The sequence below is a fragment of the Gekko japonicus genome, unplaced genomic scaffold (genome assembly GCF_001447785.1).
Source record: "Gekko japonicus isolate JY-2015 unplaced genomic scaffold, Gekko_japonicus_V1.1 scaffold1415, whole genome shotgun sequence".
Classification (NCBI taxonomy): domain Eukaryota; kingdom Metazoa; phylum Chordata; class Lepidosauria; order Squamata; family Gekkonidae; genus Gekko; species Gekko japonicus.
Genome location: NW_015176013.1, coordinates 31,520 through 46,651, shown reverse-complemented (window position 1 = coordinate 46,651; position 15,132 = coordinate 31,520). Strand labels below are relative to the sequence as shown.

Genomic DNA, 15,132 nt, shown 5'->3' with positions numbered 1-15,132 from the left:
TCAACTTTATTTGATTATAATAAAAAATGGAGCTATGAAGAATTTTTAGAGAACAATAATGATTTAAAATCGAGAGAAATCTTGAAAACTCAAAATAAGGAGTTGCCATGGTTCCAGTACCTACAATTGAAAACTAGATACAAGGAAGACCAAAAAGTGGGATTTTACACTAAGCCAATAGATATAGATAAAATTTGGTTTGCCAGGGGTGGAAAACTAATAAAAAATATGTATAGAAAATTGTTGGATGAGGCAACTCAAGAAGAAACAAAAAGAGTTAATTTAGATATGTGGAATAAAGATTTGGGCTATGATATTGAACCTGATAAATGGTCCAAAATTTGGGAAACAAATATGAAGACCACTAGGGCAACTTCCTTTAAAGAAAATACATATAAAGTCATACATAGATGGTACTTATACCCCTCTAGATTAGCTAAATTTTCTCCATCGTCAACCAACATATGTTGGAAATGTAAACAGCAAGTTGGTACGTACTTCCACATGTGGTGGACATGCAGCAAAGCTATAGAATACTGGAAAAGTATTAGCGCTGTGCTGAGGGAAATTTTAGAGGAAACAATACCAATGAAAGCGGAGGTATTTCTATTGAATATTATTCCCGAAACGTTTAAAAAAGAACAGAAAAATTTGTTATTGCATTGTATAGTGGCAGCAAGGATAAGTTATGCCAAATATTGGAAAACTGACAAGATCCCGGACAAACTAGAAGTGTTGCAAAAACTGTTTGAAATAGCGGAGACGGATAAACTATCTGGTGTATTAAAAGGGAAAGATGAAATTTTTTTTGAAAAAAATTGGGGGAAGCTGTATAAATGGAAAATTTAGTAGAACTGTCAGGAAGAGTTTCGACTGAGATACATTGTAAAACTATTATGGCTGTATGCTCGTCTATGTAAATGATATAATTTAGCACATGATGTAAGGTGTGGGTGATGGGAAAAATCAATAAAAATATTTATAAAAAAACAACAACAATGTGAGCCTCTCCTAAGCACAGAAGGCAGAGTTCATGCTCGTTGCTGTGCATCATCTTTGTTCTTTTAACAATACGTCATATTAGAGGTTATTAATTCAAAGGGTCACAGTAGTTCAGAAGCAATTTGACGGTTCTTAACATACACAAACACACACACGCAAAAGATCCACAAGAAGTTGCAGGAGGTGGCTCACTTTCCCTTCTCCACTATTTCCTCTTCCCTGAAAGCCCCCATAGCCTCTCCCTGTTTCCTCCTTCCTTCTCTCCTTCCCACCCAACCTACCCCATCTTCAGCTTTCCCTTCTTCTCTCCCCCAGGTAGACTCTCCTTGGGAAAACCCTGATTTGTGTGGTGCCAGCCACCAGGCCTAGTAAGGACTTGCACAGGCATCTCCCCTGTATCATCCTCTCCACATTATTTCCTCTTTCTTTTTTCCTGGCAACTCCTATATCCTCTCCCTTTTCCCTGCCTCATTCTCTCTTTCGCAACCATTCACCAACCTACCTTTTATCTACACCCCCCTCTTCAGCTATACTTACTTACTTCATGTATACCCCTGCTTTCTTCATAGTGGGGACCAAAGCAGCTTACATCATTCTCTTATTCTTTTTATCGTCACAACAACCCTGTAAGGTAGGTTTGGCTGAAAGTATGTGAGGGCCCAAGGTCACCTAGTGAGCTTCCATACCAGACTGGTATTTTGAACGTAGGTCTCACAGACCCTAGTCTGAAATTCTAACCACTACACCACACTGGCTTTCATAGGGTGGCTGCTACTGAACAGTAGCCAGGCTTAGGTGAGACATGCAAGTCGGGTGGTGGCAAGCTGCCTGGTTATCACTGCTGGGTCTGGCCCCAATAAGTCCTCCCTCAAAAGCCAAAATAGTCCTGGAAAGGGCTCTGCCTCCTCCCTCTGCCACTTAATGACAGAAAACACATCTGGTTTCTTAACTGTAGTGACTGTTTAGCAAAAGCCACTGAGGGCATCCATTTCTTAAAGCTACAGGCTCACCTTTTATCGTTTGGAGGGTTTTTTTAACCTCAGGGGGGTTTTTTGTTTGTTTTTGTAAAGATTTCAGATTTTTTTGCAAACCTGGGGCGGTTTTTACATTTGTTGAAAGATCTGGCTTGTCCGTTCACAACTCCAGTCTCCAGATTTAAGTATGCTCAGATTTGGCCAGCTTGAGAATTAGAATACTTTTTAATTTGATTAATACACACACATATGAAAATATTTAATGTCTTAGAGTCAACACATTTTACATTCCAACACTCTATAAATAAAATCCCATTTTTATTTTACATTTACCTGTTTTGATTATTCCACTGAATGCTCAACACCTTCTGTAGAATTTTTTCTACCACCTGAAAAATAGTTACAAAAGTTATCAGAGAACCAGGATCTCTCCACTATTCTCCTCTAAAATAGAATCATTCATGCTTAAATTGTATTTAAGGATACAAGAGGAGAATTTGCAAGGGATCCCCCCCCCTTTTAAGGTTCATTGCTCACTGGATAGGATAGGGATAGAATCCTTACCACTATATACAGCACTGCCTAGAATAAAGTTCAGGGTACAAACTTAATATCAGTGTATCCAACTCCAGTTTGTCTGGCCTTGTACCTCTTCACCTACCTAACAGCCTTGCAGACTACTGGGCCTAGCTGAGACCTCATCTCCATATGAGAGTCTGCTGCCTCCTGAAAAGTCTGTGTTGAACTGAACCTTCTAGAAATTTAGTCATGGAACGTGCACCTTTGTCAAGGCTTTGCAGTATACACGAAAAACAAAACTAATATTGGCAAACAGGAACATAGCTCCAAGAATCCTGGAAAATGTAGAATGACACAGAACAGACCCTTTCCATGTGGAAGCTGGTGTTACAAATGAAGGACATAGAAGGGCCAGAGAAGGAAGGTCCAAGACCTACATACAGACCTGGAGCCTGGCCTGTGATTTGTCAAGATGTGTGATGAGAAAGAGAGAGAACTGTGCAGACTAGGCTAAGTTCTGCTGAACTGCAGAGTAGAAAGCTGTCACTGCAATGGCTCAGGAAAATAGTAGCTGCTGGAGACAACATTTTAACAGGCTCTGTTTTAATTTGAGAGAGCCACCGTGGCACAATTTTGTAATCATTGTCTCTGTGTCTCTGTGCTATCTGTTATACATGTTTGTTTTATACCTACACATACCGGCCTGTATTCCAGGGGTCCCCAAACATTTTGAGCCTGTGGAAACCTTTGGGTTTCTGACACAGGGTGATAGGTGCAAGCACAAAATGGCTGCTGCAGGAGGCAGAGCCACACAGAGAGAGAAAGCCTCAGGGCAAGGGAGAAGGATAACTTTTAAAAATACACTGGGAAAGAGGATTGAGAAAGAATAAAGCCAAAACTGTGGTGGCATCTGCTACTAAAAGAACATTGTTTTAATCTGCCCAGCCAATCAAATCTCCAGTGACCAGTCACAAGCCCCTCTGGGCAAGTGCCCCACTTAACAGGCAACAGAAAAGCTGTCTGCAGGCACCATGATGCCCATGGGCACCAGCGCTGGGGGCCCTTGATGTATCCTAACACTGAGCCCAGCAAGCTATCTTCTAGTCAGACCTGTAGGCAGGATTTTGTGGCTTGTGAGACAATTTTTTTTTCTGGTGAGGCTGCCATTATTTTTCAAATAAAGAATTTAAAAAAATTAAAATATCACCTGTAAGTAACTGTACTTCACTCTATTCTCCCAGCCTCCTTTCACACAATCCCCTTCTCCCCCCCCCAAACTTGAGACCACTGCTGCAGTGCAGCACTTTCTTTCTGCAGGTGCCTGAGCACAGGGGTGCTCTCCCCGCCTGCCCTCCACCTCAGCACACCACAAGACTGTGCAGCCCTTCTGCCCTCCTCCTCCTCCTTTGCAGCATTAGTCGTCGCACTTGACCCGGGCTCCAGCCAGGCAAGCGGGAGGAGAAGGCGCCTGGGCTGGCCGGTCCTGGTGCAGGGGGCCCATGCACCACCACCACTGCAGAGAGCCTTTAGTTGGGCTGGAGGCGCCTTGCCGGGGTTGCCTGGCAGGGCTGGGGCTGCCACCTCCATGTTCCAGCTACCACTGCTCAACTTCAGCCCACAGCAAGTGGCCAGTGTGTGCAAGACACTGGAGGAGAGCAGTGATGTGGAGCACATGGGGTGCTTCTTCTGGTTGCTGCCAGCAGTGCCAGCAGCATGCAGAAGGTCTGTCTGGTGCGTGCCTTTTACAAATTTTTTAGAAATGATTTAAATATCATTTTTTGAAGAAAATCTTGTGGGGTTATCCCTTTAAAGGAGGGGTGGAGCCCCCAATAGCCTTACCATAGCTATGGGCTAGCTTCTAATCTGAAACAGTACCATTAATGCTTCAATTGCAGCTGAGGATAAAGGAGCTGAATTTGAAAGGATGGTTGCTTTACTTCTGCAGGGCTTTCTGCATTAACAGCCCACCATTCTCTTTCAGGAGGGTAAAGACAGAGAAATATAGCGAAACAGTTGTGGACTGGAATTATTGTTTCAGGACTTAATTTCGGCAACTGCCAGTGGCAGTGTCACTATGCACACACCAAAAGGCCACACACAAAAGGCCTTATATGCGGCCCTTTAATAGGGAAACAACGGTTCAACTGCCAGGAATGTATATTCAATTCTTTGCTAATACTCAATTTGATTAAATGGGTACCATACTTAGTGCTGATTGTCATTTAATATTTAAAATCATTTATAGCAGTCGAGTCTTACTGCATTTTTTAATTATTAAGCAATCTAGGATGGCAATTTTCCCAAGAGCAGCTCCCCTTCCCACTTTACTGCCGGGATCCACAGCAACATCTCACACCATAACAGGGCTCCTGTTCCTTTAACATTTCCCAGCTTCACTATTGGGAGCCACTCTTTCTAGCCTCTCTCCCACCCTACTGATCCCTTGCTGACTAGACCGAAGACAAAGTCCAGACAAGACTCAATGGGAAGCTGAGCAAAGGATTTGAAGACACCGTTGCTTGAAAAATAACTGGGGGGCTATGTAGTTATTATTAGAAAACAAACTGAGGTTTTGAGATATGAAGAGTGTATTGACAAGGTTCCTGTCAGATTTTCCTCTCAGCTGGGAGTAGGTGGGCAACAGGTTATGGCAATTTTCATACCAAAGACGTGTAAGCCAACCTGCCTCTCAAGCAGTGTGAAGTCCAATTACCTCACCTTTTTTACAACTCTTCTCACTTGGACTCCCACCCATGAATTATACAGAACAGTTGGGCAAGAAGCTAGTTAGCCAAGCTGCTCACACTAGTTCATACAAATGCTACCAGGAGAGCCAAAACAGTGCAGCAGCTAAGTGTTGGACTGGGAGACTCAGGTTCAAACCTCTTCTTGCCATGAAATTCACTGGACGGTGTTGGGCCAGTCTCTCTCTCTCGTTAGGCTCATCTACCACACAGGGTTGATATGAGGATAGAATGGAGGAGAAGAGAGTCATCTACACCATCTTGAGTCCCTTGAAGGAAGGGTAGGCTCAAAATGCACTAAATGAATAATACGCCTGCATCACGCACATCCAGAGATGCTTCTACACATGAACAGTGAAATCCTTTGCCACTTTATGGGCCCACTCTACACTGCTACTCTATAACAGGGTCATTTCTAGTCACCAGAATTAAAACCATGATTGTACCTTCATATTTTGTAGTCTTTGTAGAAACCTGTGGATGTACTTTAGCACTATTTATTTATTTAGAACATTTGTATGCTGCCTCTTCACAGTCTGCCTTGAAACAGCTTACAGCTAAAAACCACAATGTTTTGTTTTTGTTTTTTTTTAAAAAAAAACAAAAGCCATTTTTTAAAAAGGCACCAGCCACTGAGCACAGACAGTAGGGCTTGAAAGGTAGATCTTAACTAGCTGACTGAATAGTATGGGAAGAGACACTCCCACAGGTACCCTGGGCCCAAGCCATTTAGGGCCTTAAAGGTAAAAAGCAGCCCTAACTCTGTTTTTAATTGTTTTAATGATGTGCATTTTGGGGGAGGGTGATTTTAATGGTTTAATTTGATTTTATCATGTATGTTTTAAATGTTTTAACTGTTAACTGCCTTGGTGGCCTTGTGAGGGCACAAAGGCAGGATATTTTGTAAATAAGGAAGTTAGAAACTGTGTGCTCAAAAATGAAAAAGGATGCATTCAAACTGCAGTATAAATTACAGTGACTAATAATCCCATGTGATACTGCCTCCTTTGTGAATCAACCATGTTTATGGGTTCACATGTACAGATTTGTAACACCATGCTTGATTAGGTTGAACATTCTGGTTCATTAGTATGGGTAGTGTTAAAATCATTATCTAAATATTAACAATGGTTAGCTGAGTAAAGGGAGAAAGGACCTCACTGCACAATCCTGACAATACAGTGGTTAGAAGATCCAGTATATCATTCATTTTGATTAAGTATACCGACATGCTTTCTATACAATTTACACATTGTTTCAAATTCTTGTCAAAGGTATGAGGCTGTTTCTCAAACAATTACATCCTTCACTTTTTATAGGGCTATAAATGTAATCAACGTTTGTAGTTCTGTTACTCTGCCTAACCAAGCAAGCCCACTTCTCAGAAGCAGATATCAGCATCAGGCTATAATGGCACAGAAATAGTTCTACCACGCAGCAAGAAACAATTTTGGGTACCTTTTAGATTCTACCCAATGACAGGCCAGTAGCTACAATGGGGCATCTTGGGGCTAGGCCCCCTGACTTTCCATCCAGCCCAGGGCATCACGGCCTTCTCTCCTGGATTAATTTGATTAGCCAGTGCCCCCTAAGAAATTTCAATGCACCCTGACTTTAAAAATCCTGGCTACGCGCCTGCCCAATGATTAAGGCAAGATTTATACAAATTCAGCATCACTGGAAAGACTGGATCTTCTGTTCCTACTTTCTCCCTACAACACAAAAGTGAAGCTCCACGGGATCATACTAATACAAGTGGGAACCCACAAGGATTTGTGGGAGGCATCTCATTTTGGCCTCCACCACTATTACCCATCCCTTTCCTGAAAGCCCCCATAGCCTCCCCCTTTTCTGTTTCTCTCTCTCCTTATAGGGTTGCCAACCTCCATGTGAGGACTGGAGATCTCCTGGAATCACATCAGATCTGCCAACTACAGAGATCCGTACCCCTCACTCGTTAGTGTTGCCAGCTCCAGGTTGGGAAATTCCTGGAGATTTGGGGGTGGAGACTTGGGAGGGTGAGGTTTGGGGAGGAAAGCAACCTCAGCAAGGTAAAATGCCATAGAGTCCACCTATCAAAGCAGCTGGGGAACTGACCTCTGTCATCTGGAGAGCAGCTGTCATTCTTGGTGATCTCTAGTTGTTGGTAACCCTATCTCCGTCCCACCCAAACAGCCAACTTACCTTTATCTGCCTCTCTGTCTTAAGCTGTTGTGTCGTGTTGGCCAATGGGCTAGACCCACTTCCATTGTAGGGAACCCTCAAGAACTTGTGGAGTGACTCCTCACTTTGCCCTGTATCCCACCTCCCCATGAGATTTCCTCCTCCTTTCCCTCCTGGCAACCCCCATATCCTCTCCCCTTTACCTACCTCATTCTCTCCTCCTCAGCCCTTCACCAACCTACCTTTTATCTGCCTCCCATCTTCAACAATATTTATTTACTTCATTTATACTCCAGTTTTCTCTACAAAGAAGCTTACATTATTCTCCTCTTCCCCTTTTTATCTTTACAATAACCATGTGAGGTAGGTTAGGCTGAAAGTATTTGACTAGACGGAAATCACTCAGTGAGCTTCCATGGCAAGATGGGGATTCGAACCTGAGTCCCCCAGACACTACCCTGAAGCTCATAGGGAGGTTGCTGTTGAACAGTAGCAAGCAGCCAAGTCTACTGGAATCAGGCAGGCTGGGTGGCGTCAAGTCACCCAGAGGTTGCTTCCAGACTAAGGTTCCCAATCTCCAGGTGTGTCCTCCACACCTGGATATTTCCCAGATTTACAACTGAACTCCAGATGACAGAGATCTGTCTCCTGAGAAAAAAACTGCTTTGGAGGGTGGACTCTGTGGCATTATATTTGGCTGAGGCATCTCCCCTCCCCAAACCCTGCCCCCATCAGACTTCATCACAATATCTCCAGGAAATTCCCAACCTGGAGCTGGCAACCCTAGTCAGGCCTGGCCCCAATGAGTCCTCCCGCAAAGGACAAAATAGGCCTAGAAAGGACCCTGCCCCCTCCTGCCACCTTTTACTGACAGAACCAAGCCTGAAATCTGTGGCTGTCTACCAACAGCCACCAAGGGAATCCTTTGCTTAAAGTCACAGATGCTCCTGTTATCATTTTCAGGGGTTTTAACCTCCCCCTATATAAGATTTCAAATTTTTCTGCAACTCTGGGGCCCTTTTCAGGTTACTAGAAAGACCTGTCTTGCCTGTTTACAGCTCCAGTCACCAGATTTAAGTATCCAAAGATTTGACTAACTTGCTATTAGTATATAGATTTCTGAACAATGTTTAACACACTTTAATCACATGTAGTTTCCAAGCTAGATATAGAAACTAAACAGTTTATTATAACTTTTTTTTTGGTAAACAAATTTTTATTTTCTTAGGAACATAACATATAAGATTAAATCATTCAGTCCATTGTTTACCTCATTCCCTTCCTCCCCTCCCTCCAGTGGCTTCCCGCAATGCTTCTCCCCCTTCTTACAAATTTCATTATATCATTAACACATCATTTGTTATCATCCAACCTCAAGATAACATCATTTGACTTAATATTGATCTAAACATATTAAGTTTTGTTTTACATCCCAGTTCTTTTCCAGATATATTTTAAAGTCATTCCATTCTTGAAAAAACACGTTGTCTTCTTGATTATTCAACTTCTTTGTAATTTTATCCATTTCTGCCATGAACAGAACTTTTTGTATCCAGTCTTCGATTTCTGGTACTTTCTCAGTCTTCCAAAATTGTGCATAAATCATCCTCGCTGTTGTAATAAGGTACCAGAATAAAGTCCTTTTAGTCGAGTTAACTTCTTCCATTTTTAGTCCCAAAAGCAGAATTTCAGGCGCTTTCTTGAAAGAGCACTTAAGTATTTTTTGCATTTCTTTGTGGACTTTTGTCCAAAAGAGTGTAGCTTTTTCACAAGTCCACCACATATGGTAAAATGAGCCCTCATGTTTTTTACATTTCCAACATTTATTTGACATATTCTGGTTCATATTTGCAATTTTCTTTGGGGTCATATACCACCTATACATCATTTTGTAACAATTCTCTCTAACATTGGTACAGGGTGATATCTTAATAGCATTTTTCCACAAATATTCCCAGGTTTCTATGTCAATTTCCTTGTTCATATTTATTGCCCATTTTAACATTTGCTCTTTCACAGTCTCATCTTCTGTATACCATTTTAACAACACTTTATACATTTTAGAGATATCTTTTCCCCCTCCACTCTCCCATACCTTTTCCATTTCATTTTTTTCCTCTCTAAAACCATAATTTCTTTTGTCTGACCTAAAAAGGTCAGAGATCTGCATGTATTTCAACCATTCATATTCATATTCAATTTCATTCTGCTTTTTCATTACCCATTCTGTTCCCTCTTTTTTTATTATGTCTTTATACAGCAACCAATCTTTGTCTCTACGTCTTGAGTAAGATGTTAACACTTCCACTGGTACAATCCAAAGTGGCCTTACATCACCAAAATATTTTTTATATCTCATCCATACCACAAATAATGCTTTTCTTACCACATGATGCTTAAAAAAGCTATCCATTTTTGTTTTGTCATACCATAAATATGCATGCCAACCAAATCTACAATCATGACCTTCTAACCCCAATAGCTTATCATTTTCTAATTTCACCCATTGCTTCAACCAGGTCATACAAACCGCTTCATAATATAATCTGAGATTTGGTAGCTGTAGTCCACCTCTGTCCTTGGCATCACAAAGTATTTTCATCTTAATTCTCGGTTTCTTGCCTGCCCAAACAAACTTTGATAGTTCTTGTTGCCACCTTTGCAGCAAATCTGTCTTACTAAGTATTGGTATTGTTTGGAACAGGAACATCAAACGTGGTAGGACATTCATTTTTATAACTGAAATTCTTCCCATCAGTGACAAGTTCATTTTGTCCCATTTCTTAAAGTCTTGGGTTAACTTAGCCCATAGTTTTTCATAATTGTTCTTATATAAGTCTATATTCTTTGCAGTTAACTCAATGCCTAAGTATTTCGTCTTCTTTACCACTTCACATTGTACCAAATTTTGTAGTTCCACTTGTTTTTGTTTCGTCATATTTTTGCAAATAAGCTTCGTTTTATTCTTGTTTACATAAAATCCTGCCAATTCTCCAAAATCTTTTATTTTTTGAAATAGTAACGGTAACTCTTCCGTCGGGTTTTCCACAATAAACATTACGTCATCTGCAAAAGCACGGTATTTATATTTAAAACCTTTATGTGTCAAACCCTTAATCTCTTGATCTTGTTGTATTTTTTGTAAAAGTACCTCCAACACCCAAATGAACAATAGCGGTGACAAGGGACAACCCTGCCGAGTACCTTTCTGTACCTTGAAGCTATCGGTCAATTCTTTATTTACATTCAGTGTAGCTCTTTGTTCCGAATAGATAGCTTCAATACAATTTCTGAACTGTTGTCCCGTATCAATTTTTTCCATCATCTGTAACATAAACTTCCAATTAAGATTGTCAAATGCTTTTTCCGCATCCACAAACAAAAAAGTTACCTCTTTTTCAGGGTGCTTTTCATAGTATTCCACTGCGTCCATTACTATTCTTACATTATCTCGAATTTGTCTTTTTGGCAGAAAGCCCGCTTGATCTTCTGAAATCACTGTTTGTAAGTAGTTTTTCACTCTTTCTGCAATAATTTTTGCAAAGATCTTATAGTCATTATTTAGGAGAGAAATTGGCCTGTAGTTCTTTACATTCGTTAGTTCTTGGCCTTCCTTTGGTATCAATGAAATGATTGCCTCTTTCCATGAGTCTGGCACTTTCTTGCACATCCGTATGTCGTTGGATAAAGCTTCCAGGGCCGGGACAAGTTCCTCTTTCATTTTTTTATAAAACTTCGCGGTAAATCCGTCCGGCCCTGGCGCCTTCCCCAACTTCGCTTCTTCAATTGCCTTCCTCACTTCCTCTGTTTGGATTGGCCCATTTAGTAAATCTTTAAACTCTTTGCTTATTTTGGATAGTGGAATCTCTTCTAAATATCTTTCAATCTTCTCAAGATCAATTCTATTTGCTTGAAACAATTTAGCATAATACTTGAAGAAACTTCTCTTTATACCATTAGGGTCAACGAATTCTTTTCCTTCTTCTATAATTTTGGTTATCATTCTTCTTTCTTTTCTTGCTTTGAGTTGCCAAGCTAGATATTTCCCCGGTTTATTCGCCCCTTCAAAAGATTTCTGTTGTAACTTCTTTAAATTCCAATAAAGCTCTTGGTTCAAAAAATCATTCAGCTGTTCTTTCAGCAACTGTAGTTCTCTAATAATCTTCTTTTTCCCCGGTTTCTTCTTCAGTTCTTTTTCTTTTTGGGCTATTTGTTCCAATACTTCCACTTGCCTTTGAAGTTTTTCCTTCTTTTGCTTCACATTTTGTGAGATGAGAATCCCTCTCATCACAGCTTTGTAAGCGTCCCACACTACCTGTATTGAAGTCTCTTTATTCAGATTTTGTTGGAAATATTGTTTTGTTTCTTCTTTTAACATTTCCATAACACCTTTTTTATCCAACAAATCTTCATTTATTCTCCAAAGAAAGGATTTATTCCTTTCAGTAGAGGTCCACAAAACAGGGTTGTGATCCGAGTTACATCTAGGCAGGATTTCTATTTTTTGTGTTTTCATTGACAATTCTTCTGACATCCAAATCATATCAATTCTGGAAAAAGAGCAATGTCTATTGGAATAAAAAGTAAAATCTTTCTGCGTTGGGTTCCATTTCCTCCACACATCTTCTAGTTTTTCCTGTTTGACTAGTTCAAAAAAGTTCTTTGGCAATTTTCCACTAATTTCGTTGCCTTTTTGTGATTGTCTATCCAGCCGATCTATAGTTCCATTAAAGTCTCCGGCCAAAATAACTTGATCATAAGTTTGTCCTTGTAGGTGTTCAGTTAAGTCCTTAAAGAACTTTTCTTTTGCTCCATTGGGTGCGTATATATTGACCACCAGTGTCTTTTTCTGTTGAATCATCACTTCCACACCCACATATCTTCCTTCCAAATCTTTGAAAATTTCTTTAGGTTGTAAATCCTTTTTCACATATATCACCACACCTTTTTTCTTATTTAAGGCCGAGGAATAAAATTCTAATCCCAATTTAACATTTTTTAAATATTTGGCATCCAGTTTTCTAATATGAGTTTCTTGCAAGCATATCAAGTTACAATTTTGTTTTTGTATCCAATAATTGATTCTTTTCCTCTTGTTAGGTGAATTTAATCCATTCACATTCCATGACAACAATTTGTAATCCATTGTAGGTTCTTAATTTAAAGTTCTCCAAAGACGTCAGAATTGTCCGCCTTAAATTTATAAAAATCCGTCACCGACCTGATCTGGACTCTCCCACCTTTGTAAGTAAAGGATAAGCCTTGTGGAATTTCCCATCTGTACCTAATATTCAAAGTCCTCAGTTTATCCACCAAAGGCTTATACCTTTTTCTGTCTTGCAGTACTGCTCGGGGGAGTTCTCTCATCACCATAATCTTGTTTCCTTCCATTTCAAAAGGGACGGTGAATTGTTTCTTAAAAATATCTTCTGTAGTTGTTCTTGTTACAAATTGTACAATAACATCTCTTGGTAAATTTTTCTTTTCTGCAATTCTGGAGTTCACTCTGTATATCAAATCAAAATCAGAGTCCATTGTCCCTTCATCTTCTTCCAAATATGATGTTATTGCCTTCATCATTTCATCTCTTATATCTTCATTTTCCTTCTCTTTAATGCCCCTGAATCTCAGATGGGTTTGCATCCTTCTGAACTCCATCATTGTTTCTGATCTTCTAAATTGCTGAGTCAAAGAATCCTGTTTTTCTTCCACTTGTTGCATGCTTGGGAGCTTGTTCTTAACAAGTGTTAAGCCCTCCTACTGAAGTCAAGACTTCAAAGGCACTTAATTGTAGCTATACTGTGCCTTATTTATTTTTTCTCATTTCAATAAGTTTTGGGTTTATGACAATCTCCCTTATAAATAAAAGCCGAATGGTGGTGGCACTTCTCTAGAACATTCCACACGCTCCAAAATCAGTTTGCACTCTGATCTGCCATTCAGAGGGTCTCCCTATCCACTGGCTGCTTTGCCTGAGTCCTGAGTCCTGCCTCCAACATTCCTCTCCCCCCCCCATAGCCAGTCAGAACACAGAGGTTATTTACATATGCAGCCTCATTGGCCTTTGCCTCGGAACACAGAGGTCGTTTGCATATACAACTTAATTGGCTTTTGCCTCTAACATGCTAAACAATTAGCTGTTTCTGAGGTAAAATGTGTCCAATCTCCAGGTGAGGGCTGGAGATCACTCAGAATTACAACTGCTTTCCAGATGGCAGAGATCAGTTCCCCTGGACAAAATGGTGGGCTCTGTATCCTTATATGCTGCTGAGGTGGCCCCCGTATGACAGCCAATGTGACGTAGCAGTCAGGGCTTCAGAGCACGGGAGAAGCTGCAGGTGTGTGGGGGGTGGAAAGCTGAAGAGTGAGGGGGAAATAAAGGTAGGTTGATGATTGGCTGGGAAGGCGATAGAGTTGCCAACTCCAGGTGTGAAATTCCTGGAGATGTGAGGGATGGAGCCTGGAGAGGGTGAGGTTTCAGGAGGCGTGGGACCTCAGACAGGTACAAAGCCATAGACTCCACCCTCCAAACCAACCATTCCCTCTGGGGAACCATTGTTGCCAATCTCCAGGTGGGGGCTGAAGATCACTCAAAATTACAACTGTTCTTTAGGTGGCAGAGATCAGTTTCTCTGGAGAAAATGGTGGACTCAGTGTCATTATACCCTGCTGAGGTTGTCACAGCAAATTGACACTGAGTGTCCAAGGCCAGGGCACTCGCCCAGAGCCTCTTTTTAGAGGCCGTTGTATTTATTTCCACAATGGGCCTTTTTCCTAGTGTATTTATAAATTAGGAATCTTGGGATAGTTACAGTATAGAAAATTGAGTAGAAAATTTAACACAAAAAATAAGGAGTTCTCTTACTGTATACTCTTTTTCTGTGATTAAGCAGAAGGGCATTTGCTAGCGTTCACACCAGTTTCTCCTAATCAAATGGGAGATATTAACCCAAAGGGCAATAATTGCCATCCTGACTATTCAAGTATTTCAAAACCAGACTGTGAAGTCAAATCATTATATGTCTCTAACCTACACAGCAAGGTTGCTATTGTGAAGATAAAATGGAGATGGGAAGAACACTGTTGTCTGTCAATAGAGGCCCCCAATGGGAAGTGGTATAAATATCTAAATAAATAAATGTTGATACACATTTTATCCTGTCCCTCATACCTATAAGTATTCCACAACAGAATGACTTTTAACCACAAATGACTGGCATATTCTAATATGTATGGAAAACAATTAAGTTTCAAATAGATAAACAGGAGTTGAAACAAAACAAACCTCAGCGTTGTTGTATGTGACTTCCACATTCTTCAGTCTATGAAAAATTCCCAGAAGACAATCCAAGAGATTTGTGGAAAAGTCGGCAATAAATTCTACCAAGTCCCTCGGAGGCAGTAAGGAGAACCATGACCTGAATAGCGCTCTGTCTCCTTCCACTAAATGCTTCTTCTCTTTCATTAGTTGCAGTAAAACCCTGCAAAAACAAATTAGCTTTTTATACAAAGGAAATAGCCAAGTACACAAAAGACTTCTAGAGATGCACTTTTTAACACTGGCTACATTCTGAGTTTTTACTTTCCTAGGAAAAACAAGACAAAATATAGCTGAATTACCTTTTCTAACCCAACTGTACTTAGTCCTAGCAACAATCAAGAGAAAACAAAACCTATCTATCCCAAACTCCTGTAGGGATTAAAAATTCAGTCAATACTTATGGACAACC

General features: G+C 40.5%; 1 protein-coding gene across 1 annotated transcript in view; it reads right to left on the bottom strand.

The window, feature by feature from the left end:
• The window catches only part of RNF213 (ring finger protein 213), a 166,507-nt gene that overhangs the window by 123,483 nt on the left and 27,892 nt on the right, over nt 1–15,132 (bottom strand). Inside the window, 2 exon segments of the mRNA XM_015426544.1 lie at nt 2,310–2,365; nt 14,688–14,883. Of these exon segments, the coding sequence (XP_015282030.1) occupies nt 2,310–2,365; nt 14,688–14,883 (252 nt within the window).